The 23,959-nt window shown below is 42.0% G+C and overlaps 3 protein-coding genes across 4 annotated transcripts; 2 read left to right on the top strand and 1 right to left on the bottom strand.

The window, feature by feature from the left end:
• Positions 1–679: 679 nt before the first annotated feature.
• aqp7 (aquaporin 7) lies at positions 680–3,377 on the top strand. Of its 2 annotated transcripts, XM_035153077.2 has the most exons (6): positions 681–1,009; positions 1,865–1,991; positions 2,084–2,221; positions 2,358–2,476; positions 2,573–2,790; positions 2,978–3,377. In XM_035153077.2, the coding sequence occupies exons 1-6, from the start codon at positions 878–880 to the stop codon at positions 3,159–3,161; spliced, it is 918 nt and encodes a 305-aa protein (XP_035008968.1). In that variant the 5' UTR covers positions 681–877; the 3' UTR covers positions 3,162–3,377. The 2 variants fall into 2 exon arrangements, with proteins under 2 accessions (XP_035008969.1, XP_035008968.1); XM_035153078.2 differs by lacking the exon at positions 2,084–2,221 and having other exon boundaries at positions 680–1,009.
• Positions 3,378–3,527: 150 nt separating this feature from the next.
• Positions 3,528–7,788, bottom strand: tpgs2 (tubulin polyglutamylase complex subunit 2). Its single transcript, XM_035152904.2, has 7 exons — positions 7,595–7,788; positions 7,407–7,486; positions 7,219–7,306; positions 6,968–7,108; positions 6,684–6,797; positions 6,425–6,588; positions 3,528–5,098 (listed from the first exon to the last, which is right to left on the bottom strand). The coding sequence occupies exons 1-7, from the start codon at positions 7,668–7,670 to the stop codon at positions 4,880–4,882; spliced, it is 882 nt and encodes a 293-aa protein (XP_035008795.1). The 5' UTR covers positions 7,671–7,788; the 3' UTR covers positions 3,528–4,879.
• A 268-nt stretch (positions 7,789–8,056) lies between these two features.
• On the top strand, positions 8,057–23,620 carry kiaa1328 (KIAA1328 ortholog). The gene is made up of 12 exons (XM_035153248.2): positions 8,057–8,141; positions 8,611–8,646; positions 8,745–9,007; positions 9,117–9,217; positions 9,363–9,478; positions 15,646–15,770; positions 16,788–17,167; positions 17,393–17,611; positions 17,803–17,898; positions 18,347–18,447; positions 18,672–18,765; positions 23,212–23,620. Exons 1-12 carry the CDS (start codon positions 8,087–8,089, stop codon positions 23,438–23,440), a joined length of 1,815 nt encoding a protein of 604 aa, XP_035009139.2. The 5' UTR covers positions 8,057–8,086; the 3' UTR covers positions 23,441–23,620.
• The last annotated feature ends 339 nt before the right edge of the window (positions 23,621–23,959 follow it).

Below are 23,959 nucleotides of genomic sequence, written 5' to 3'. Positions count from 1 at the left end.
CTGCTCTTTTGAACGTTTGCCTCAATCAACCAAGTTTTTTAAATTAATGTTTAAACCCAGTGAAAGGGGAGTTAATACAGTAAAAATGTTGTAGAATGTAAATTGAATATTACATATACACACATACATAAATATTAAACAGAATGTTAAATGCACAGGTTGAAATCATCTCTTCACAACAACATACATTTCTTTGCACACTGGTATATGTAATGCAATGTAAAGAATAACATTTATGTATGTATATTAGTCATTGCTTCCATTAACCTGCACATGTTGCCCATATACATTCACTGATAAATAACTAAAACGGACATAACCTCGGCTTGCCTTGAAGTGTGCATTACATTTGGTAGGAATTTAACACAGGATGCATTATCTATAATTACAATATCTTGCATAGGCATTTGTATTCATTCATAAAGAAAAAGTTGAATCAGATATCATGTCTAAGTTGTTTAAAGGTGGCAGCAAATATTTCTATTTTGCACAGCTGTTGGATTTTTAAACCTTTTCCCTTATTGGCCAAGTATGCTCAGATAATGCAAAGCCATTGGAGAATGTGTGTGACTGTGTGTGTGTTTCAGCATATCCTGGGGTGGGGGGTTGGTCAGAGCTATAAACTGTGGACAAATCTCAATGGGTATGTGTGACAGAGTGAGAGAGAGAGAGGGGGAGGGAGAGAGGGAGAGAGACTTACACAAAGAGAAAGTGAGAGGAGGAGTGCAGTTAGAGGAGAGGGGCTAAACAGAAACAGACTGCTGTTTGTGGACTACTGCGTGACATGGGAGGTCTGTAGAACATCTTAGAGGAGATCGGAACTTGAGCTCTATTTTACTACTATAACTCCAGGGGCAAAGCAGAGAAGAAAGAGGAAATGAAGAACTTGTCAGTAGAAGTCGGGGTCTCTCAGCGGAAAGGAGATAAAGTAACTCGACCCAAAGTCTGGCTAAAGAACAAATTTGTTCGAGTGGGACTTGCTGAATGTCTTTGCACGTATGTCATGATGGTAAGAGTTTATTATAAAAGATGTGTCCAGCCATGCATACGTTGACAGCCTCTGTTGTAAGGATATGTGACTTTAAACTTTTTTCTCTGTCTGATGACAATTTCCCTTTTAATTGTCAATGTCTTACTTCTCTTAAGAGCACATTGTGGCACCATCTACTACTCATGCCATGCTCTTGACCCCGATGACACGCTCCGTCGTCCAAACACATTGCACGTTTCGGAGTCGCATGACAGGGGGTTGTATGTGGGGATTGGTGGATTCAAGTGGGTGAACCAGGAAATCTAGGGTTACCAGAGAAATGGGCAGGCAGCAGGCCACATGGAGAGGGTTGCAAAAGTCACATGTTATCTGTCAGCTGTTACAAAAACCCTATACTTAGAAGGAAGGAAGAACTACACACTCACACATGAACAGTGAGCACACGATAGTTCGATAAGCATTTGCGCACATGCACAGTCACATTCTGTTTCTTATAAAGACTCATACTTGCTGTGTTTGCACATTGGAAGCCAGACTTGTTTTTAACCCAAATATGCACGAGTCTTATCAGAGGAACTTGTTTCCTGTTTCCTGTCTGCAGTTTGTCAGTGTCAGCCCTTTTCCTCTCTGCCGACAGTCTTACACTTAAATGAAATCAAATTCTCCAGTTTGGCTTCTTTAAATGCAGCATCATGGTAACATTTTTCTAAACTAAAACACTCACTAGCACTGAATTAATTGGCACAACTGTTATCTGTTGGACACTCAGTGTGCTGCTTGTTGGAGTGTTTCCCCTTCATTAGTCTGTCTGTGAGCGTCTCCCTCTCTGTGATCATCATCTGTGACCCGGCCTTGTTTATTGTTGGCTCTCAGGCGTTCGGCCTGGGGTCTGTGGCCCAGGTAGTGACAGGACAGGGAGCGTTCGGAGAGTACCTCAGCATCAACCTGGGTTTTGCACTGGGTGTCACTATGGGGGCGCATGTCGGAGGGAAAGTCTCAGGTAAGGGTGGCGCATGAACTCATGCAGAACTTACCTCACAAATATTATTGCAGCTGTTGTGCAGCTCATATACTGTGTTTCTCGTCTATTAGGGGCACATATGAACGCTGCGGTGTCGATCACAATGTGCACGTATGGTCGCCTTGCATGGAGGATGTTGCCTGTGTATGTTTTTGCACAGCTGTTGGGATCATTTCTGGCAGCAGGGACAATTTATGCTGTCTATTATGGTGAGGGAACACTGCATGTTCAAGCACACTGCGACCCTGAACCCTGTAGTGCTATAAAATCTTATCGATTACTGGTAAATGATTGCTGTATTATCTGTCGTCATATTTGTCTTATCGATATTGTCTCCACATGCAGATGCTATACTTGAGTATTCTGGAGGAAACCTGACAGTGACTGGGGAAAGGGCCACCGCTGGTATCTTTGCCACATATCCAGCACCATACCTCTCTGTGATGTCTGGATTCATTGACCAGGTACAAATCACTATCACTCTGCCTTCAACCTCTTCACCGTTATATTATTTTACACTCATCTATCGTGGCATTAAGAATGTTATGTGTGACTTCCAGGTGTTTGGCACGGCCATGCTGCTACTGTGCCTGATGGCTCTGTCCGACCACAGGAACAAGCCGGCCCCAGCAGGTGGCGAGCCAGCCGCGGTGGGACTCCTGGTGCTGCTCATCGGCATTTCTCTGGGCAGCAACAGCGGCTACGCCATCAACCCCAACAGAGACATCGCACCCAGGGTCTTCAGTGCCATAGCAGGCTGGGGAACTGATGTGTTCAGGTGCACAGGGGCGATGTTAGGGGAGGGTTTGCTGTTGCTGCATTTCACCTCAAGTTGGGGTCTTTGTTAATAATTACACAATCTGTGCTGCTTTTCAAAAAACACTACAAGGTTATCGCTGATTGTTTATTAGCTAAAATACATACTAAATGTTTTTCTATCTTCCCCTCTCTGTCTTTATCTATAGGGCTGGAAATGGGTGGTGGTGGGTGCCGCTAGTTGCTCCCCCCATTGGAGGGGTGCTGGGTGCAGGGATCTACAAGGCCTTGGTGGAATTGCACCACCCACACGTGGATGAACTGGGTGAGGGGTTGCTGGAGGAGTTAAAGGACACTGTTCATAAAAACAATAGTGAAAACGCAATTGTGTAAGAAACTCAGCTATGTTAAAGGCATGTGTAGCATAGCTGTGTGGATATCTGTGAATAGGAGAAATGTTCCGTGGTTATTGGAATTTAAAAAAAAGAGGCCAAAAATGAAATACTTTGTCAAAAGACGGAACAAATTCATTTTGAATGTATCAAGCAATTTTAAAATTCAGTCAGTTTTATGAGATTACATTTATCATAACCAGATACTGTAAACAATCTACAGTGGTACATGGAAAACACTATATGACAATGTGAACCATGACACTGATATCAACTATGGTTTGCTCCTAAGAATGCTATTTCTGGAAGCTTAATCAAAAAAAAAAAAAAAACTACATTTCATGCATGAAAGAGGAACAAAAACTCATTCACCAGCTCATATTTAATGCATATATTATTGAGGCTATAGCAGCATATATAACCTTGGTATCATCCATTTCAGCAAATCAGCAGGAGACCACTTACATAAGCTTGGGAATTACAGTGTATGTGAAGAAAAACACACAAGCCCCAATACATTGCACATCAAATAAAATAAAATAGAAACGGTAGCTTCAAACATAACATATGTCTACTTTGCAACAATCCAGCACTCAGAAGCCTCAAGGCAAAATGTGTGTATAATTTAGTGAGAGGCTTACATCTAACCCCCAAATTTGATCTGCTGCGATATATGAAATAATATTTTCACTTTTAGTGATATCATCAATGTTAGGATCGACTTGCCTAAACTCAAACATATTTTTTAATCTAAGTTTACATGATTATAACACAGTATGAGTGAGGCACTGCAGAGATCCAGTGGATACAGTGGGAAAAGTCCAAGATGACTAATGTTTTGTTTGATGGCTTGTTGCCAGTCTTTGCATACACACTTTATTTGTGTAACGTTAGAGTCCACAGACGCTCTGAATTGTGGGTTGTATTGATTGTGGTGAATTGCGTGACAATGTCTGCAGGTAAAAAGCACTTTTACTGTCCAACTGAAAACAACAGTATTATTTTCAGTCTTGCTCTTTCAATTTCACATTCACAGAGATTTGTAGAGCAATTCTTTTCAAACTTCTTTCATAAATTTATATATATTATATATATGTTATTGCTGTATATGACATTCAAATTGAAATATTTACAACAGCAAACATAAGGGATAATACGTATAATTATAAATTAACATAGTGCCCTTATTCAGTATTAATAAGTCCTTTAGTAGTTATAGCAGTGGTACAATTTGTTGCTACCTGTCAGTATTACTATGCCAGCAGCACATGATCAAACTTCTTGACTTGGCTGATTTGAGTTGTTTTGACCAGCAGGTGTCACCAGTGAGCACTGAGTTAAGTGAGTTTGCAGATAATGTATCTGCTGCTGAAGAACTTTGGTTGTCTCATTGGAGACAAGCCTCATTTCTCCATCACTATCATAAAGCTGTGAAAGTTAAAAAACAACTACACTTGAATTCTTGGGATTTTTCAAGTCTATTTAAATGTAAGGCAGGTATTTTTTAATCACCTACACATAAATAAGGTTAGAATAACTGTTTACATGCCGCACTGCCTCCAACAGCTGGTACCACTTCAGCCATGTGTAGAGGCAGGAGAACCCTGGTTGTCTGTCCAGACGTTCAGCAGTCCAAGATGAAGGAATCACTAACTGCTTTTTTAAGCCATGTTAACCGTGCACACGTGATTACAATGTTTTCCTCGATTGGGAACCTTCTCACCGCTTTGTCCCACTTAGTCTCCCTGTGCTCCCTTGGCTCTTGGCAGCGTTGCCTGAGCTGCACTGTGATGGCGGTTTCTTCTTGGGGGCCGGCGCCTTGGCTTTGCCTTTGAAGGCCTTGGTTGGATCCAGTTTGTTGAGATAAGAATCTCCCGCAGCATCAGCCACACTGTGCTCACTGCTGAAGGTCAGCGGCTGGTACAGTGAGGCCCACTGCTGCATAGGGAACAGCACATAGACAGGGTGTCACTTATCTAGTCATGTGGAGAAAAAATATCAAAATAATAGCTTATAAAATAACAATTAGGAACTGGAGGTAACAATAGGAACACAAGAGACACATTGCAAAGGTCTCACTACATACATTACTCTATGTTCCTGCAGTGTAGCTTACAATCTCAGGAACCTTTGGGATTCAATGCATATAGGACTTGAAGAGACTTGAACAATCTGATGTGAAGAAGAGATGAAGAGATTAACTGTTATGTAATCATGTTAAAATGTTAGACCAGTCAATGTTGTTATATTATTATAATATATATTATATTAGACTGGAAAGGGAAAAACTGAATAAAATGTATTTTATACACCTGCAATGACTCCAAGTGTTATTAATGATACTGAAATGCCTACAACACAATGAAGAACATTCTGAATACACATGAATGGGTAAATTCTGAAAGCCTAGAAAATCCAAAAGAGGGAAATTTGAAGGTTTTAATCCACAGCACAGTGAGCTGAACATTTGCACATTAGGCAGGAACATTTTTTAATGTCCTAAAAATCCTTTCCTTATTCAGACCAGTGTTTTAAGGAAGATTCACCAAAGTTATATAATCGCACAAACCTATAATATATCCCTCCTTTTAGACGGATGAATACGACCATATTATAAGATAATCAAAGAATGTTAATGGCGCATCCATCAGTGATGTGACAGAAATAAAGAGGGAATGGTTGAGGCTATGTGATATTCTGAAGGGTAATATGCAAGGTGGTTGGAATGACAATCACTGAGAAGTTAGATATATTAAGACATATTGCAGCCTGCAGTAGATGCTGCGACCGTGTTGCGTGCAACAGATTATGATACTGAGCAGTGACCTGGATAAAGACCCAGAGGCACCGACAGGAGTGAGGTGATCTTCCTACAACTACGGAAATGAAGAGGCTGCTGTGACTAAATTTGCAGATGAGAATAATAAAGTCTTAATAAATCCTCTCTGTAAATTGGCAAGTTGTGATATTGATGATGGTGAATTCATCCACATTAAGATTGTGATTGTTAAGTCATGTGTGTGTGTTTCCTCCCTGTGAAGTCAGGCAGTCTATCTGTTCATGAATTCCACAACTGATCTAGACCACTCCTGAATTTTGATCACATCTAAGAGGAAATTCTACGAAACTGAAAATTGGTGAATGCCACAGATTCCTTCACACCGCTCTCATGTGCCACTTCACTATCTTCTTCATTTCACTTCATTTGACTGGTTCATGCAGAGGGCTGATTGTCTTGTAAGAGTGATTTGGGCCTTTTGCTACCTTGGCCTGGGGGCTGGGGCCATACGGAGTGAAGGTATACTGCCACTCAGGCAGCCCCAGGTGGGTTATCATCAGTCGGTAGTAAGAGGTGAAGGTTGCGGTGAGAAAATGCCAACACAGTGAGCAATCGAGGAACCAGATTTCACTCTGCTGGGCTACTACACCTGGAAAACACAAAGAAAAACAACTATCATGCACAATTATTTAACATGAGGTAATATATTGATGTTGAGAGGGAAAGATGCAATAAACAACAGACCTGCGGTGCAGTTTTTGTAGACCAAGCACACCTTGCCATTCCCCCCACAGGAATCCAGCTCAAAGATGCGGCTCCGGGAATCAAAATGGGGCACAGCAGGCGCTCGCTCCGACCCTGGCGGGCAGCATTAATGAATCTTAAATAACTATTTACTCTCCAATCAAAATTCCATTCATTAGCCTGCTTTCTGCACAAGTGGGCACATGTAAACAGACTTAATCGAAGGTGACACGCTGTAATTGTCGTGTTAAGCCCACATCAGCATTCTGACAGGTGAGCTTTACCAAGTTGAGCGTCGCTTTCCTCCCAGTCCAGGTCTGCCAGGGAGGGGGCGCTGGGAAGGGAGAATAGGGACACTGGCTGGAGGAGTGGGCACAGCCGGGCCACACTGTTGACCATCATGCATCCTAAGGGAACACACTCATCTGGAACACACACAGAAGGATAGAGAGCGATTTAGGGATAAATAACAGGCTATAATTTGAATTGTGAGATAGAATATGAAAAAAATGAAACTAATAATGAAATCCCCTACTGTCTAGTTTAACACTCCAGGTCAGAGTAAATCCATCGGTTGTCAGATAGAAATCTCTCAGGTCTTCTGGCAAAATACAGGTGTTTTTCTGAAAGGTGGAGATGTAGAGCACAATGTTCCACCAATGTTTAACCACGTTCACACCACACCACGAAAAGGGATGTTTGAGATGTCCCTTCGTTTGTCACCTGTTCCCATGACAACAGGCTCCTCTTCTCTGCAGGCTCCCTCTCGGCGAACCGCACGTCCACGACACCAGGCATGTTCTCTGACACAACACGGACAGATCAGTGAGATAATGAGTGCACATCAACACACAGCAACACACATCCAACGTGTTAGCTAGCTCGTGTTGACACGAGCAGGGGATACACACCGAGTATTCGAGTGATGCCGAGCGTCAGTCTCTCGGCGACACCTTTAAACGCCAGGTTTCCTTTTCCTTCTTCCATGAGGAGAACGGTGTGGGCAGCCACTGGGGATATAAGTGAGGATATCCGCTCCGGGTCGGTCACCTCGCTGCTGCTCCATCAGCTGGCAACGCTTTACTTTCCCCTTCCCCAAGCAGGAGCAGACCCGCCCTCAAAGGGCCTCTGATTGGCTTATCCTGATATTCTTCCCCAATTTTAACCAATCACCAGCCTCACTATCGTAACAGCCAATCAGAGTCAGCACAGGGGCGGGTCTTTACGCGCCTCGGGTGGGGAAAAAAGTCAGGTTTGACACATAACTGATAGGTGTCTAAGCCAATAGAAAGTCGCCTTTTTGCAGCAGAACCAATTGGCTCTTAGGTTGAAGCAGGAGAGGCGGGGCCGGGAGTCCTTAGCAACGCGCTTGGCTCTCAGGGAGTGGTGGCGGTTGATTCAACATGGCGGCAGGAGCAACAAGAGGTGCAAGTTCGGGAATATTTTGGATGAGTGACGGTATATCAACTTTTACTTAACTACTTTAACTTTCTGACCCAGTGCACATTCGTACATATGTCACGAGGAGAGGAAAAACGTAGTCTCGCGGATATAACTTCCGTGTCAATGCGCGTTTGTTGTTATTTCTGAGGAAGTGAGAGCTCGTTAGCTACGCGGAGTTAAGTTAAGTTATTGTTACACTTTTAAAGTCACATCAATATGTTATATCGAAACTCGGTGGTAATAGTATTCACTCTTGTCATTAACCGGATAATTCATCATGCTGCTGAGCTGGAACGCAAAGGCCACGTGTAGTAGTGTGTTAGCTAGTGTTTGTTTTCTTCCTATGTGACTGGACAAGAAGATGAGTTATCTGAGTATTAGACTAGGAAACGATCCATCTGACAGTTAGGGTGAGAAAGCACATGCATGGCCAAGTTTCATTAAAGTTGACTAAATGTTGATATAAGTGTCTTGTCTTCTTTAGTGTCAGATGACGAGCATCCATTGGCTTTTGCTCCTGGTGAGTCTCAATAACATTGTTTCAACACTTTTGGAATATTTGCATGTATTTTTATCTCATGGGATCCTCTACTTCTCTTTGCCCATCAACTGTCTCAGGACTGGATGGAGAAGTGATCCCTCGGACCCCCTTCAACCTGGGACCAGACAGCACCGGCTCATTCAGTAGAGGGGCCACAAAGATGCGGGTTGCAGCCAGACGTAGCTCTGGTTGCAAGAGAGGTGGCAAAAAACCGGGCTACTTACAAAGCGATCGCTCTGGGGCTTATACTAAGGAAAACGTGTCATTCCAACAAAGTGCTGCTGTGTCAACAGAGCACACACCATCCCTGGCATCTGATGCTTTTCTCCCCCCACCACAGGTAATCCTTTTGTGTTGTGTAGGCTTTTTTCCCTCTGTCCTCTGTGTATGTAGGATCAAATATTTGAATGAATTTCATAATTAGTTCCTGTTAATGTCTTCTTACACAGGTTATTTCTGGGCCCAGCAGAGGAAGCAGCCAGGTCTGCCTGAAGGACCTCTGTTCTGAAGATAAGCGTCGAATTGCAAACCTCATTGAAGAACTAGCCAGGTAGCCAACAGTTTATTGCACTAAACTCTGAGATAGTGTTGAGGTTGATAAAGATGTATAATAGAACAATTTAAAGTGACACCTGATTGTTTTATTTTGCACTGCAGTGTCCTTAAAGACTATTTGTTTATTCCCTGTTCTCCAGAGTGAGCGAGGAGAAAGAAGAGTCAGTGAAGCGTCTGAAAGATGAGCAGGAACATTTCGAACAGAAAATCCAACAACTGGAGCAACAGAACGTGGTCATTGCAGAGGAGAGGGAGAGTATCCTTCTAAAATAACTAAACAAACAAACAAAATTGGCAGTGATGGGTGAGATGATTCTTCGTATTTGTATAGTTTTTTTATTGAAACAATACTACCTCGATGTGCTATTGAAAGTTGCAGACTGGTTCAAAGTAGAGCAGTGAACTAATGCAGTTCTGTTGATCCACAGGGGTTGAAAACACTTATTTTGTTTGAGTAATCTAATTGAATAGTCTGGTGCGTTGATTGTTATTCAGCAAACTGTAGTATCTTTACCACTGACTAATCTAAGCTGTGGTCCACTGAGGAGACCAGAGATCCCTTGAGAATTCCAGGACGTGATGGTTCGATCGTTATGGAAGATGCTTTTATAATGTTTGATAAAACTACCTGATAATATAAAAGACAAGATAAACTTTATTGATCCCACACCAGGGACTTTCAATTGTCACAGCAGTATTTAGTCAAAAAGAGGAAGACAAAACGGCAAAAGAAAGCACAAGATAGAATAAAAATAGTCAATAAAATAAAGTATAAAAAATACAGAGGTATACACCTGTCACTACGCTGATACACTTCATATTTATTTTGAAATTATAATGAAGGTACACCATTTGAGGTTCTGCACTGCCATTATTAAATAATAAAAAAAAAAAACCTGCAAGAAAAGAAAATGTTGAATCAGAACAAAATGACACAAAAATGTGTGAAGGTGCAACAAGGTGTAACACAGAGCACACTCCAGGCAATTTCCCCCTTTAGCATAACTTCACCCTAAAAGGAGGAACTGAAAAGATCATGTATATAAAAACCTGCTGCCAGTGCTCTGTAACACATGGGTGGATATCCTTGTAAGATGTTCTTAAAGTTCCACAAATGTTTTATTGCTGGCTACATGGCTCTAGTGCTGTATGAGCTATGCCATAGGGTAGTCTGCAGGGGGCAGTGTTGTCTTAGGTAAAGCTATGTACAGTCTTGGGCTGAGACTATTCAATCTGACACAAAAGGCAGAGAAAAGGAGCAGAGGCATTTAAATTATTTGATGCTTCTGCGGTTGTCTTTTGTGAGTGGTTGTAGCTTATCTGTTGTTGTGTACAGAATCAATTTCATGGTTGGAGACATAACCCAAACCTTCTAAATCAACTCATCGTCATCCAGAGACGAATTTTGATATTTCCTGAGAGGATGACAGCGTTTCATTTCATCATATGGTTTTGTATCTCTCTGTGATTGTTGAATTTTAACTGAAGAACATTTTTTCAGTTCCTCCTTACAAAGTGAAATGAAAGTGATCACCAATTTATTGATGATCTAGCAAGAAATTAACACAAGAGCTGTAATGATAGTAGGTTGTGGGTATGCAATAAAAATCATACTGTCTTCATAACAATTCCGCTCACCATATCATGGCCAGCAGTCAATTAAGGTTAAAAACACAGCAAAATATGAAGAGTAATTGACATGGCTGGTAAATTGCATGATTGGCAATGGCGGCAGGGAAAATGAGGAAAGCACAACTCAATTAAGGGCACTTTGGCTCGGAGACTTGGCATTTACGCCAAACTTCTAAACTCCATTAAAAAGGTATTTGAGAGGAAAAAGTGTTGGGATCCAAACACCTCCGGGGGATAACGTAGTCTTTTAAAGTGCATGCAAGAGTCATGAAGGCTCTTCTCAGGCAGCGGGGTCCGGCACTTCTCTGAAAGGTTAAGGAGACACCAAAGGCAAACACACTGAATGAGTCTTGTCAAGTCTAATTCCATTACGCCCCAGCTTATCTTATCTAACCAAGATTCAGGGTTGTCAGGGATATAAAGAATGTAGGGCTATACTTTAGCCCCGAGCCATCTAGGATGAGAGGGAAAAGGCACCCTTGATATTTGGGGTGTTCAGCTGACATTTGGAACCGACTGGCACACAGGACTGAAAATTGAGTTTCACAAAGGAAGGTTGCCTTTTGTACTTCAAGGCATGTTGGCATGGGCAGAAGTCAAGGTGGCGTTCCTAGCGCTGTGCCCCATTCTCCGAGCTGTATCCAGAACAAGGCACAGCAGATGCTACGGCTAATGCAATTTATTGCGTTGAAATAATTGGAGGGAATCCTGAGGCGATAGAGAGGGGAATAAAAGCCCTGTTAGGGTATGTCATTGAAAAGCTCTACATGTTGTGATAGAGGATTGCCAGCGTGAAATCCCTTTATAACCTCCCAGGTTTCGGCTGGATGACATTTACGATTTGGAAATCTGGTTCCTTCACGTTTGCTTTTTGTTTTCAACGTACATTAGAAGATTGCCTCTGGAGAATTCTTAGCACTTTTATTTCTTCAGCAAATTAAACCTCTAATATTCCTTGATATCAACTTTGAGTGTTGTGTATCTTACCTTATTGCAGGAATGAGTTATGTGTTTAAAGCTGTGAGCTGTGCAAGGTGCACTCTATTTATTGCAGGTGTTCAAAACAAATTAAACCCAGTTCTAATCTGTTTCTTCCCATCGAAGCTCTACCTTCTGACTAGTGTTCGCACAGATAAGACGCATGGTAGATGCCTTGGGTTTAACCTTTTTGAATTAAGAACTTTTTTTTGTGAGGCTTCCAGTATACTGAGCTAAATAACAGGGATGTTTTTGAAAATATAAAGATTCACTGAGCTGCTGCCATTTGAAGCTGAAGTTTAGTTTTGAAGATACATTTTTGGAATGGCTGTCTTCTTTTGTTGACTGACACTGCTTAAATGAATACAATCAAATCACGGTGGAACTATTGTCAGCTTATTGTGAAATAAATAATACATAATGCATTAAGTCTCTCATAAAATAATTGAAAGGAGTTGGTGTTGGCACACCTTTCACTACGAATTGTGTGGATTTTTGGCTTTGTGAATTGTTGGCTTGTGCATGGAATATGTCAACTTGCAGCTGACATATTCTATACACACACACAATAATTTATACAAATGTCATGTCTCTCCATTCTTCCCGACACCACTTAGTTTGTGACAACTCGCATTACATTTTAGTTGTGATCATAACAATGAAGACGGCTGAGAATGTCTCTGATGAGAATGGTTTTCTGTACGTTGGCTCTTGGAATTTTAAAGCCGTTTTCAAAATAATTGTGAGCTGACGTGGGGTTATTTATTGCTTTATTGTGTGACTTGCTCTCGTGTCTTTTCTCCCGATTCAGTCGTATAGAAGCAGTTATGTAAACTGTCGTCTTCCATTAATTCCCCGTCATTGCCTCCTTACACACACATTCATACCCATCAGTCTCCTCCCGTTTCCCCTCACACTCCTGCTTGGGCTCAATCTGTTTGGCACACTGTGCTAAAACAGGCTTTAAAATATTCCCCCCTCCTGTGCAAATTTGTTCCACCTTGAAGTGGATTTCATTATTTCATTTGAGCCTCAGCCTGACAGGGAAGTGAATCATTTTGACAGGCCCCGTCTGAAGCCTCTTCAACCCGAGCCCTTGATTCCGAGTATTTTTGGAGCAGGGGGGAGGAGTAACTCATTGTTGGCACTTTGCAGCTCAGATGTAAAGTAGGGGCTTGCCGAGTGCTTGGCCCCATTGGCTGACATCCAAGGCTATGGAGGAAGCATGTTTAGTGTAGCGACGGGCAGGGAGGTGCAATCTTATCAGTGTTCCTCCACTCGGTTCAGATTACCTAGCTTTCGCTGTCCAGGGACCTGTCAACACATTAACACACGTTACCTTTATTTACGGTGTTAGCTTGCTATGATGCTGCAGTCCTGTTGGTACTACAGACTTTATCCTACCATACCATCCTACCCTACCATACCCACTTGGTATTTGGACTTTGTATCCAGCATATTATACTGTATTTGTGACTAGTATGAACTTTGTTTGGGTTTGAATAATCACATGGAAATGTTGTTTTATGCGACTCTGGTAAAATATGAGCTGCATACATTTTGCGACTCGACACAACAACCCTCTATCTTAGATTGAAGTGAGGTGTAGCCGTATAAACGTGTTCAGTATCTCCTCTTCAAGACCCTTATTCATGCTGCATAAATAGACCTCCCAGCACTGGTTTACATGGTGTGATGTCCTTGTGATGTCCTTAAGCTTTCCATATAGACCCACTTCCATGGACATTATCTGTGCAGCGGTAGAGGAGCCCGAGTTCGACGGCGGGTTCAATCAAAGTGTTTTCTCACATTTTCCCAATGTTTATGAAAGCCGCTGCATTGCAATTCACTGCCGCTGTCTGGTCGTCAATTCAAAGTCGTCCCCCGCTCTCTTCTCTTTCCCTCTGTTTCATTTCCACAGCCTGATTGAAGTCTCCTAACATCCAAAGTGTTTTCTTATGAAGTGTTCCGCCAACTGTTCCTTCAATAAGACTCCACTTTGAACTTTGATTTTTCTTTTTAAAATGGGGGATGATTTTTTTTTTTTTTTCAAACGGATGCAGAGAAACTCATCAGCTTGGGGAGCGGGGCCACCATCATAAAAAGATATGGCCTGGAGGAACACACTTTATGGTCAGCTTTGGTGGGAGTGTGTGTGTACTACTTGCTTTATTGGAGTGTTTTTGTGTGGGCTGTTGTTTGAGTGCAGGTGGGGGGGAACTTGTACTCTCACATTCTTGTTTTTGTTTGTGTGTGTGTTCTAGAAAGTTAGTCAGACTGGGGTGGATTATTGGACGTGTGCGAGTCTGCCTGTGTGTAGTCCCTCCATTCTCTCGCTCATTATCTTTGTATGTGCTGGTGTGGTGTGGTGCTGCCACTGTCATTAGTGGGCTCCTGAGGCGCAGCAGTAGTTCCGCTCCAGATTAGTTTTCTTGTGTCTGCCAGCTCTGTGTCTGGCAGATAGCCTGGCACGGCACTGCCCAGCTCAGCTCAACGCAGCTTGGCCCGACCCAGATGGTGAAAGCTCCGTGCCACAACAACAACTTTGATTTTTCTGGCCTCTTCTCCTTCTCTATTTTCAACTTTGCTGTTCTCTCTACTTTTCTCGTCCAATGTGTAATCGATTGCAGAAACAAGCGTTTAATTCAGATTGTCATTGTTTTTTTATTTAAATTGCATAAGAGAGATTTTTCCTCACCAAAAGGGCTGTTGTGTACAAGGTTACATTCTCAGTCATAGTTTTCATCTCTACTTTGTAAAACAATTTCCCATTTCATCAAAAATATTTAACCCAGTGTCTGTTTGGTGTGTTTTTTTTCTCATCTAAATCAATAGGTGGATTTTAAAGTATGAGACTAAAGTTTCTATTCTTTTTGGTTTTGTTATTGAATGAGGTTGTTAGCAGAGTTGGGAAGTAACAAAGAACAAATACTTTTGTTCCACTAGAGTCGATTTAAAAAAAAAAGAAAAAAGATCTGTATTAAATTTTTTTGGTGACTTTATAATTTAGCTGCTACATTTAGCTGCAACACAAATATCTCTACTTTCTATTCCTCACCTTTTCCAAACAGGCTAGTTACTATTGTTTAAATGCATCTGAGGGAAATGATCCATTATAAAAATATTGAATTCTTGAGCATCGCCTTCCCATCAAGACAGATTTCAACCTAAATAGACATTAATACAGAAAAGACAGTTCCCTGTCGTAAAGCTATCAATGCATATTTTAAGAAAACTATGCATAACATGGCGTATCAAAAACAAACAGGCAAGAGAGGGCGACTCAAACGCTGAGAAGAGTTACCAATGTGCAACAACATGGAAAATCGCTAATTATGTCGTCAAATCGTCGACGAAGAAGCAGAGCAACAAAGCATTTGCAATCCCTGGCCTTATTTGAATTAAGAATACTTCAATACACAATTAACATTTCCTCCTGGACTATTTTTCATGCTCACAAATCTTTTCCTGCTTTGACCCATGTTACATTTTTTTAAATTGTATTTGAATCAACTGTGATTTATGTAAAATAATCTTTGTAATATATTAATGTGACATAAGTCTCGTTTCGTTTTGCACAGATACAGCTGGTAGAAATGGTCTTATTTTTATACTTGAAGTACATTTAAGAGCCTGTACATTTATTTATTTTTTTATTTATTTATATACACACACACACACACACACACACACACACACACACACACACACACACACAAATATATATGTAAGTATCTGTACTTTGACTTGACGAAAGAATGTGTGTACTTTTACTACCTCTGGTTGTTGGTTACTTAACCTTTGGTCATCCAGGCCTGCAGCAGCAGTACAGAGAGTGCCAGGAGCTGCTTGGTCTCTATCAAAAATACCTTTCTCAGCAACAGGCGAAGCTCAACGAGTCCATTGCCCAGCTCAGCCAGGCACCAGCCCAAAACAAGGTAGTGTATGGTTAAGGCTAAATGTATCGTATGTTTTAGCTAGTGCACATGCAGTGGAAGATGCATAGTAAAAATGAAGGTTGTACTTATATCTTCAGAGAACACACCTGTCTGCCATCCATCAGGCATTTGGGTGCAGAAACATCCATATGCAACAGCATATTGTTCCATTGCCAGGTGCCATAATAATGCATAAGAAATCACTATAGAAGTCAACTTAAGTCACTGGTTTGGTATTGCTGCGGTGTAGTGAAAACTCCGTCAAGGTGACACTTTGAGAGTGAAGACGCCTCTTTGGCTTCAGCCTCTGTAAGAATAGATGCCTTGGCCAACCTCGTCGTCCTGCGGTGGCTCTTGAGTAATGTGTGTTTCCCTGCTCTCTGACCCACAGCAAATTAGTCACAGTCTCTTTCCCAGTCGACCATGAGATGGGCTTTCCTCCTTATGTTTATCTCATAATGCTCCTAACCTTAGCTTACCTGCCATTTATGCTCAGTTGAAAACAGTTATCTTAGGCTCCTAGCCAGTGTTTAGTTTACACTTTTGAAGGATGATTTGCATTTATGCTCCTATAAAGTCCAGCAACCCGCCTATACAAGTCGTGCAGTGAAAGCAGCATGTTAGCAGTCCTGTGTCTGCCTATACACAATGTGTTCAGTCACCTGCACGTGGGCTGTCATCGGAGCCCAACACAGAATCACTGTAGCATTAACAAAATAAGAAAATAAAACCGGAGAAGATTCTTCAAGTCACAGTTAACCACATTAAGTGCAAGTGATATGTGAACAGCTCTCGCAAACACACGGGAAAAGCTTTTACTACACATGGCAACATGAGCAAATTAGGTTCGTAAGTGACTTCTAATTCAGTGCTGGTAAATTTTGCTGTGTTGCCCAGCGCTACATTAGGGTTTTATGGAGCAGTCTAATGTTTTTTGGTTGAAATACTTCATAAATTTTTCAGAGGCTTCCCGAGTTGGCTAAAATGAATTTGTTGTCCTCTTTGTTCTCTATCCAGGTGCTCAGCAGTGATGCAGCCACCAGCAAAGCTAATGGCTCACTCTTGGATGGCTCATACCTCGGCCTCGCTGCTGCCCGAGCACGACAGCCTCAAGAGCACAGGAGTGGGAATGGAGGTAGAGGAGAAGCACAGACATCGAGCAACCCTGCCTCCCTTTCCTGTGCGAGTGAGCTGAGTCCAAATGATGGGCCAATAAATATGCACAGGATTCACAAAAAGGAGTGCAGGCAGCCACACACGGAGTCCTGCTACAGATGTGAGCGCTGCCAAGCCAGTGGTCAAGACAGTGGCTACGGAACACAGCAACGGAGAAGTGATAATAGCTCTCGTCTAGAGAATGGCCAACATGACGCCTTGAATCCACATGATTGTGAAAGGTACAGAAATTACTCTACTGCTACATTCATACTACTGGTAGAAAACACCCGGCATTTGCCTAGGCTACCAGTGTTTTTCAGATGGACAACATAGCAGTATGGATTTAGCCTATGTTGTCATTATCATCCCACATGATTACATTACCTTTCTCCAGTTTTAACCAAATTGTGCACTTTATCAAGACATAAATTAAAAGAATTGTAAGAAAGTGTATTTACTCACAGGCTGCGGAGTGGGACTGCTATGGGCTCAGAGGCCAAAGAAGCCCTGACCAGGCCTCTGCTGGGTCATGAGGACTGGGAGGAAAAGAGGCACCAGCTGCTGCTGCAGAAAATGCAGTTGGAGATGGAGAGAGAGAAGCTGCAGGCACGGCTGGAGGAGCAGGAAGAGAGGCTCAACAGACAGAATCAGCAGCTCCAGCAGTCGCGTCTCGATTACAGCAGGTAGAATGAATGTGGTGACACTGGTTTATCCTTCTATTTGTTGGTTGTATAGGATAGGTACCTCTCGGACAGAAGCAACTTCCCCTCCATGTTGAGTTTTCTCGGTTTCTTTGTGCTTCTTCAGTCTTTGACATTGCAGACTGGTGGAACCTGGCCTTTCTCTTTTTATTCTTCTCCTTTATTCTTGTTAGGTTTCAACAAGCTGCTCAAGCTGAGCTCAGCCGCTCAAACACTGGGACTGGAGATCCTCAGCTGGAGGGCCCCTCCTGCCAAGATTTACCCTCCAGGTAAACTGAGTAGACAGGAAGACAGACAGTCCAACTGCAACTACTTTTTTCAGATACTCTTTCTCACACACACCTTATTTATATTGCTAAAATCTTATCAAGATAAAAAAAAATCTTATCAGTCAATATGGGTAATTCTGATAAATGTCAAGTCATTATTTCTATTGAGTTTAAAGACACATTTTTGCTGCTCAGTGAAGGAGCATGAAACCATTTATGTAGTAAACCTTCTCTCCATGCTTGAACAATGCATACAAAATATATTAATATGTATAAATATATATATTTTTGGTATATTGCTATTGATGCAAATAAATATTGCAATATTTATTGTAATTATTTCATCGCTCAGCCCTACATCTTACAGATCAAATTCATACATATGCACTTACTCAAGTCGCACATGAAATCCATTTTGATATGTTTGATATGTGTCTGTGGCATGCAGTGTGCGTGGGGATGCAGAGGTACATCGTGCCGAACAGAACCTGCATGAAAAATGCTCACAAGCGGCACCTGCTCCTGTAGATAACGGTATGCAGACACATGGTAAGTTGTAATCTTGTATTCTCAGTTAATCAGAGTTGTGTGCTTAATGGTCTACACAGGAACATCTCAGCTCGAAACATCAAGTCTGTTGAGAGTTAGATTTTCTTCTGGGTTAATTTGAGCTCTTTGATATGCAAGCAAAAAATTGGCAATGTGCACCAACAGGGTAATCCTTCAAACTGTCTTGCTGCTCTTGCTTCAAATAAAACTCTTTTGTCTTGCAGAGTCGTCCAGAAGGGACATGGCCACTAGAAAGTCCCCTGCAAGCCTGAGTAGGCCCGCATCAGTCTCTGCCCTCCATAAGAACCCTGAGGCCAGGTAACACATCTACACTCAACATCAGTGATGCATTTTATAAATATTTACCATTCATTCTATTTACATAGTTTATATATTTATTATGTTGGATAAACAGGGTGACTAACAAACATTGAAATGTTATTTGATTAAAAAATATTAGTTCATTAACTCCTTAAGGCGATTACTGAAGTTCTCAAAATACCAGCCATATTTACAACACATCAATATGATATAAGTTTTGATATAAAGTTTGAATCTTGAAGGTTTTCCTGTGTTTGCAGTTGCTGCAGTGTTAGACGCTAAATGATGACTTTCCTTAGTCTAGCTAACTTTTCGAGCTGTAAGAAGCTAAATGAAGCTTTTTACTGGTCTAGCTAGCGCTGGGGCCAGCCTGTCAGGAGACATGCTGCGTTCCATTAGTCGGCCTAGCAGGAACCGTGCAGCAGGTGTAATTGAACAGACTTCTGGATGCACACACTGCCCTCCCCTCTCTCTCTCTGCCACAGTAATGAGACAGAAAAAGCGAGCGTGAGGGAGAGATGTTAAATGTGTGTTTTGGGGTGAGTGAGGGGTGAGAGAATTGGATAAAGTGAGAAATAGGATGCAAGGAAAGTTCGAGCTGGTTGAGATGGATGAAAATGGTGAGAAAGACATAGGAAGGGGGTTCTGAGGACAGGAATGAATCACTGAGTGCAAGCATCAGAAAGAACATTCATTACCCTTTTTTTAGTGTGTGTGTGTGTGTGTGTGTGTGTGTGTGTGTGTGTGTGTGTGTGTGTGTGTGTGTGTGTGTGTGTGTGTGTGTGTGTGTGTGTGTGTGTGTGTGTGTGTGTGTGTGTGTGTGTGTGTGTGTGTGTGTGTGTGGGGGTTAGCAGCTGTTTGTTACCATGTTGATGCAGAACTTAACTTTTAAAAAATAATATTCCCAAAGTCGATCCAATATTTTTTTTCTTGCATCTTAGATTTCCTTTCCTTTGGTAAATGTGGTGGTTTAGAAAGCAACACAGTAACTGTTATGGCAACCTCTTTGTTCTAAACTATACTTCTTTCAAAACTGCACAAAGTTTACAACTTCTGTGACTCTTAAGCAAAGCAGAGCAAAGTCCAAGTTTAACTGTGTGCTCTGGCAGATAATAATAAATTCCAGCAGGGGACCCTGGGTTTCAGATCTTTTTAACATCTATTTACACCTCCAAAGCCTATTAAATCATTGCACTCCTAGCGACACACTGTTGTTTTTCACTGCCAGTAATGAGAAGGTCTGCCTTATGTATACCTTCATGTGCCTCTTTTCAGATAGTTGTAATCCTTTGGTAATTCACTGATTTGGATTAGACAAGTCTTTTACATGACAGTATTTTGTGGTTCTTCTTTTTAAATTAATTTAGCAGAAAGTACCTGCTCTTTTTACACAGCCTGTTCAAGACAATGATTTATTTACCTTTATTCCGCCTGGCTGCTCAGTATAAAAGGTGGGAGCTTGGAACTAGGGGGTATTGTTGTTCTCTTGGCAGTGGAGGTGTTGTGAGGAAGACTGGCTGATTTATATGTGTGTAAAAAGGACAATCGCATTGGTGGAGCCGACACCAGCGCTGTTGTTTTACCCATCATGCCTTTGAATTCTGAAATGCTGGTTTTCCAGCTGGGTTACGGCAATATGCTGGCTTGTTTGATCCAGTGTGAACAGGCAAAGGTGGCATAATGAGGGGGGAGCTCCTCATGGGCAAATCTGTCCATAAAAGGGGCTAAAGACCTTCTCAGAGCTCCTTGACTCAAATTTAGCAGTGATGTGAGGTATGGTGTCATTTTTTCACTCACTAATTATATAGAAAAATATAAGTCATCAGTGCCTCGTGTTATTGTCATGAATATGAATCGAAATTGGCAACAACTCCACACGGAATGTCGATGCTTTGTGTTGTTTAGAGAAATGCAGTATTGTTTTGTTGCTGTAAGATTTGTCTTGTTACCTGAACCCTTCTCCTCCACTTGGCAGCAACACACACGTGCCCCTTGTGATGGTCTAATCTTAACCAATTCAATCTTGATATTGAAATGTGAAACGAAGCTGGGGTTAACATGACCTTCTTAATCCTTTCATGAATCCCATTGCTAGTTAGTAATGAGACAGTTCCAGTGCACCCCGCCCATCTCATCTCCATCCTTCCTGCCATTGCCCGCCTGCTATTGATTGGTTGGGAAATTGACATGCGGAATATACACACCGGCCATTATAGGGTTTTCATCTTACTGTCTGGACTGCAGATGAAAAGGTGGTGGTAGGGCGAGTGCTAAGACGGCTATCTTTAATGAAAGAGAGGAGCCAAATATGCAGGGAAAGTTGCGAGTGGGAAGAAGAAGGTGGTGGATTATTATGCGGCCTTGCAGAGCTAGAGAAACATACTTGGTGTACTGGTGCATTGGGAAAGAAAGAAGCCCAAAGGTTTTTATTTAGAGAACTTAAGAAGTATTTGAAGGCAGTATGCTTAATAATTGCTTTGGAGTAGTTGTGATAAGGCTTTTTATAAATTCATATGGGATCATAGTTCAGTTTGGGATTGAAGCGTCTGTGCAGTATTAATAAAACACAGTTAAAATCTACTGTCTGTAGTCCGGGCATTCTCCCTGAGGCTACTTACATTTCTAGTGTGGGGCACAGAAGATTTAAGAAGTTAACAGTACTTAAATATTGGTGATGTAGTGTCTCTAGATGCTCTCAAAGTGACCCAACCTCCCAGTTTATTTTTTTCCAGTGTCAGAAACTTGTGTTTCTGCTCCTGTTGTTTTCCGGCAGTTTCTGTTTGCATGTGGCAGTAAAAGAGATTTGCCAGGATTCTCTGGAGGGACATTAATATCGAGCAGCAATTCACAACTTTACGTCACACAAAGTGGAGCCAAGAAATGAAGTTCTCTGCAGCAATGTATACTCCTCTGAAAAATCCATTGGCATTCTCTCTAGCCCTCGTGCAATCTCTGTGCCCCCCGCTTCCTCCCCCTCCTCCCCCTCCTCCTCCTCACCCCACCCACCACCATTCCTGCCCAAACTGTACCCCTACCCCCCCCGCTCTCCCCTTGTTATAGATTGTGACCGCCCGGTAAGTGATGCATTATTCATTACCAACATGTCGTTTGTTGATGGATGGCTGTTTGAGAGCCCTGTCCGTTAAATAAATCAACAAATAAAAATGCAAATTCTCACATTTCGAAAGAAGGAACCCAGCCAAAGTCCCTCCTCCATATTCTCTTCCTGCCATCCTCTCTATCCACAAAGCTTCTCTCGCTCCCAGTCTTTCTCTTACAGGCAGGCCATATACTCTCGCTCATGCTCGCTCGCTCGCTCTCTCTCTCTCTCTCTCTCTCTCTCTCCCTCATTCCCCTTTGCTTTTGACAGGCAGGAGACCAAATGAGGAAGACAGATTTACTTACTTTAGCTTCAGTCTCTTTTTACATCAGTTATCATCCCTTGGCCAACTTCGCCCTCATTTACTTTCTCTCCCTCATGCTCAAACATATGCATGCATTACTTCATGTTTCTCAAGCAGAATATAGCCTTTTAAAGCTGCTCAGCCGCTGCTTTGTGCCGCCTGCCTCCAGCCAATGTGAGAACATGACATATCAAGGTCTGTAGTTACGTGTGGGGGAACACAAATGTGCCTGATTGGAAGTTTCACCTGTGTGTCTGCTGACCACCCACATGCATATCAACAAGTACACGCCAAAGATCTCCCTTACCTGGGTGAGCTGTGCGATGCAAATCGATGCAGCTTTAAACGAGCAGAGAATTATGTTAGCAACATCGGCGGAGCGTGCTTTAAAGAATTCATGTTTTGTATCTGGAATGGCCGTTGTCGACTGTGTATACACTGAATAATTTATCAAGCCAGCCAGACTGAGGGATTGAATCTCTATTAGCTTAATCTCCCCCGTTTTGGTTTATTTATTTCCCTGCACATTCCCTCATTTCTATTCCAGGGCAGAAAGCACCGGGTTCTCTTCCTCTTTTTTCTCTTGCACCTGCAAGAAACGGCTTTTCTGCCGGGACGCCCCAGCGGTTTTGAGTTGTTAAGGCTGCTTGTTAAGGTTCAGTAGGTACTTCAGCAACAAAGATTGTGTTAACATTTTGAAGAGATTTTCTTTTCTATTGTCTGTGTTAACAAGTGAAAGGTGAATGACAAATATTTTAGAACGAGTGTTGATCTTTAAGTAGGCTTCATCCTTGTGCATGTCTGACTCCTGCTCTGATTCACTTTAAAGTGGAAAGTAGTGTAACTGGCGGTCTGTGTGCTTTCCTTACAATGAAACAACGGCACAAGGATGCTCATTTACAACATCGCCTGTTTACAGGGCTCCACTGGGTTCTGTATTAAAGCCTGTGCCAATTCAACCACGGAAATAAGCTGAGGTCACGCGGGGGGCGGAGATGAAATGAATCAAGCAACAAAAACTGTTTTTTTATTCTTTCAGGTTGGATTTTTCTCTGGTTGAGTTATTGGATATCATTAGTCCAGTCTCTGCCCCTGAGCCCAACAAGCCGTCCACTCGAAGGACCAAAATGACACAACATAGGCCGACCCCTGCTACCCCCAAACCAATGGGCAGATCCCTGCTTACCCCTGCCACGCCTCATCCACAAAGTACCCAGCAGGACCTGGAGGAAAGCCAAATACTGGAGGATATTTTCTTCATTTACTGACAAAGAAGAAAATGAGAAGCACGAAGGACAAGATTCCAGTCACTTGACATTTGCCTGTTTGGTATTAACTTTTGAAACTGTCTTTTACTTTTCCAATCACATTCGAAAATCAGAATGAACAAGATTGAGCTTGTGTTATGTTGCAATTTTGAATAAAAATAAACAATTATTTATTAAGAATTGGCTATGCTTCTGGTTCTTAATTGAAATCTTCGGTTTCTACAGCAGGATAACCGTTGACCACTGAGCTATGTGATTGTCTCTGAAGACCTTGAAAGAATACATGCTAATGAACCTCACAAAACACAGTTGTATTGTCAATTCTACTAAAATGTATTATCCCCAAAAAATATTTAACCTCAGAGATTCACCACTAGCATCCAGTCACTGGTTTCATCAGCCATCTTCCTACTGTAATTCAAGAAAATCTGTTCATATGTTTATGACGTATACTATCCATGACAGACATTGCCCTCAAAGGGGACACTTTTTTTTTTAAACATGTGAAACATGGGCGAT

This window comes from Hippoglossus stenolepis, chromosome 3, assembly GCF_022539355.2.
Source record: "Hippoglossus stenolepis isolate QCI-W04-F060 chromosome 3, HSTE1.2, whole genome shotgun sequence".
Lineage (NCBI taxonomy): Eukaryota > Metazoa > Chordata > Actinopteri > Pleuronectiformes > Pleuronectidae > Hippoglossus > Hippoglossus stenolepis.
The sequence above is the reverse complement of the archived record's forward strand: the minus strand, read 5'-3'. Positions and strand labels throughout refer to the sequence as shown.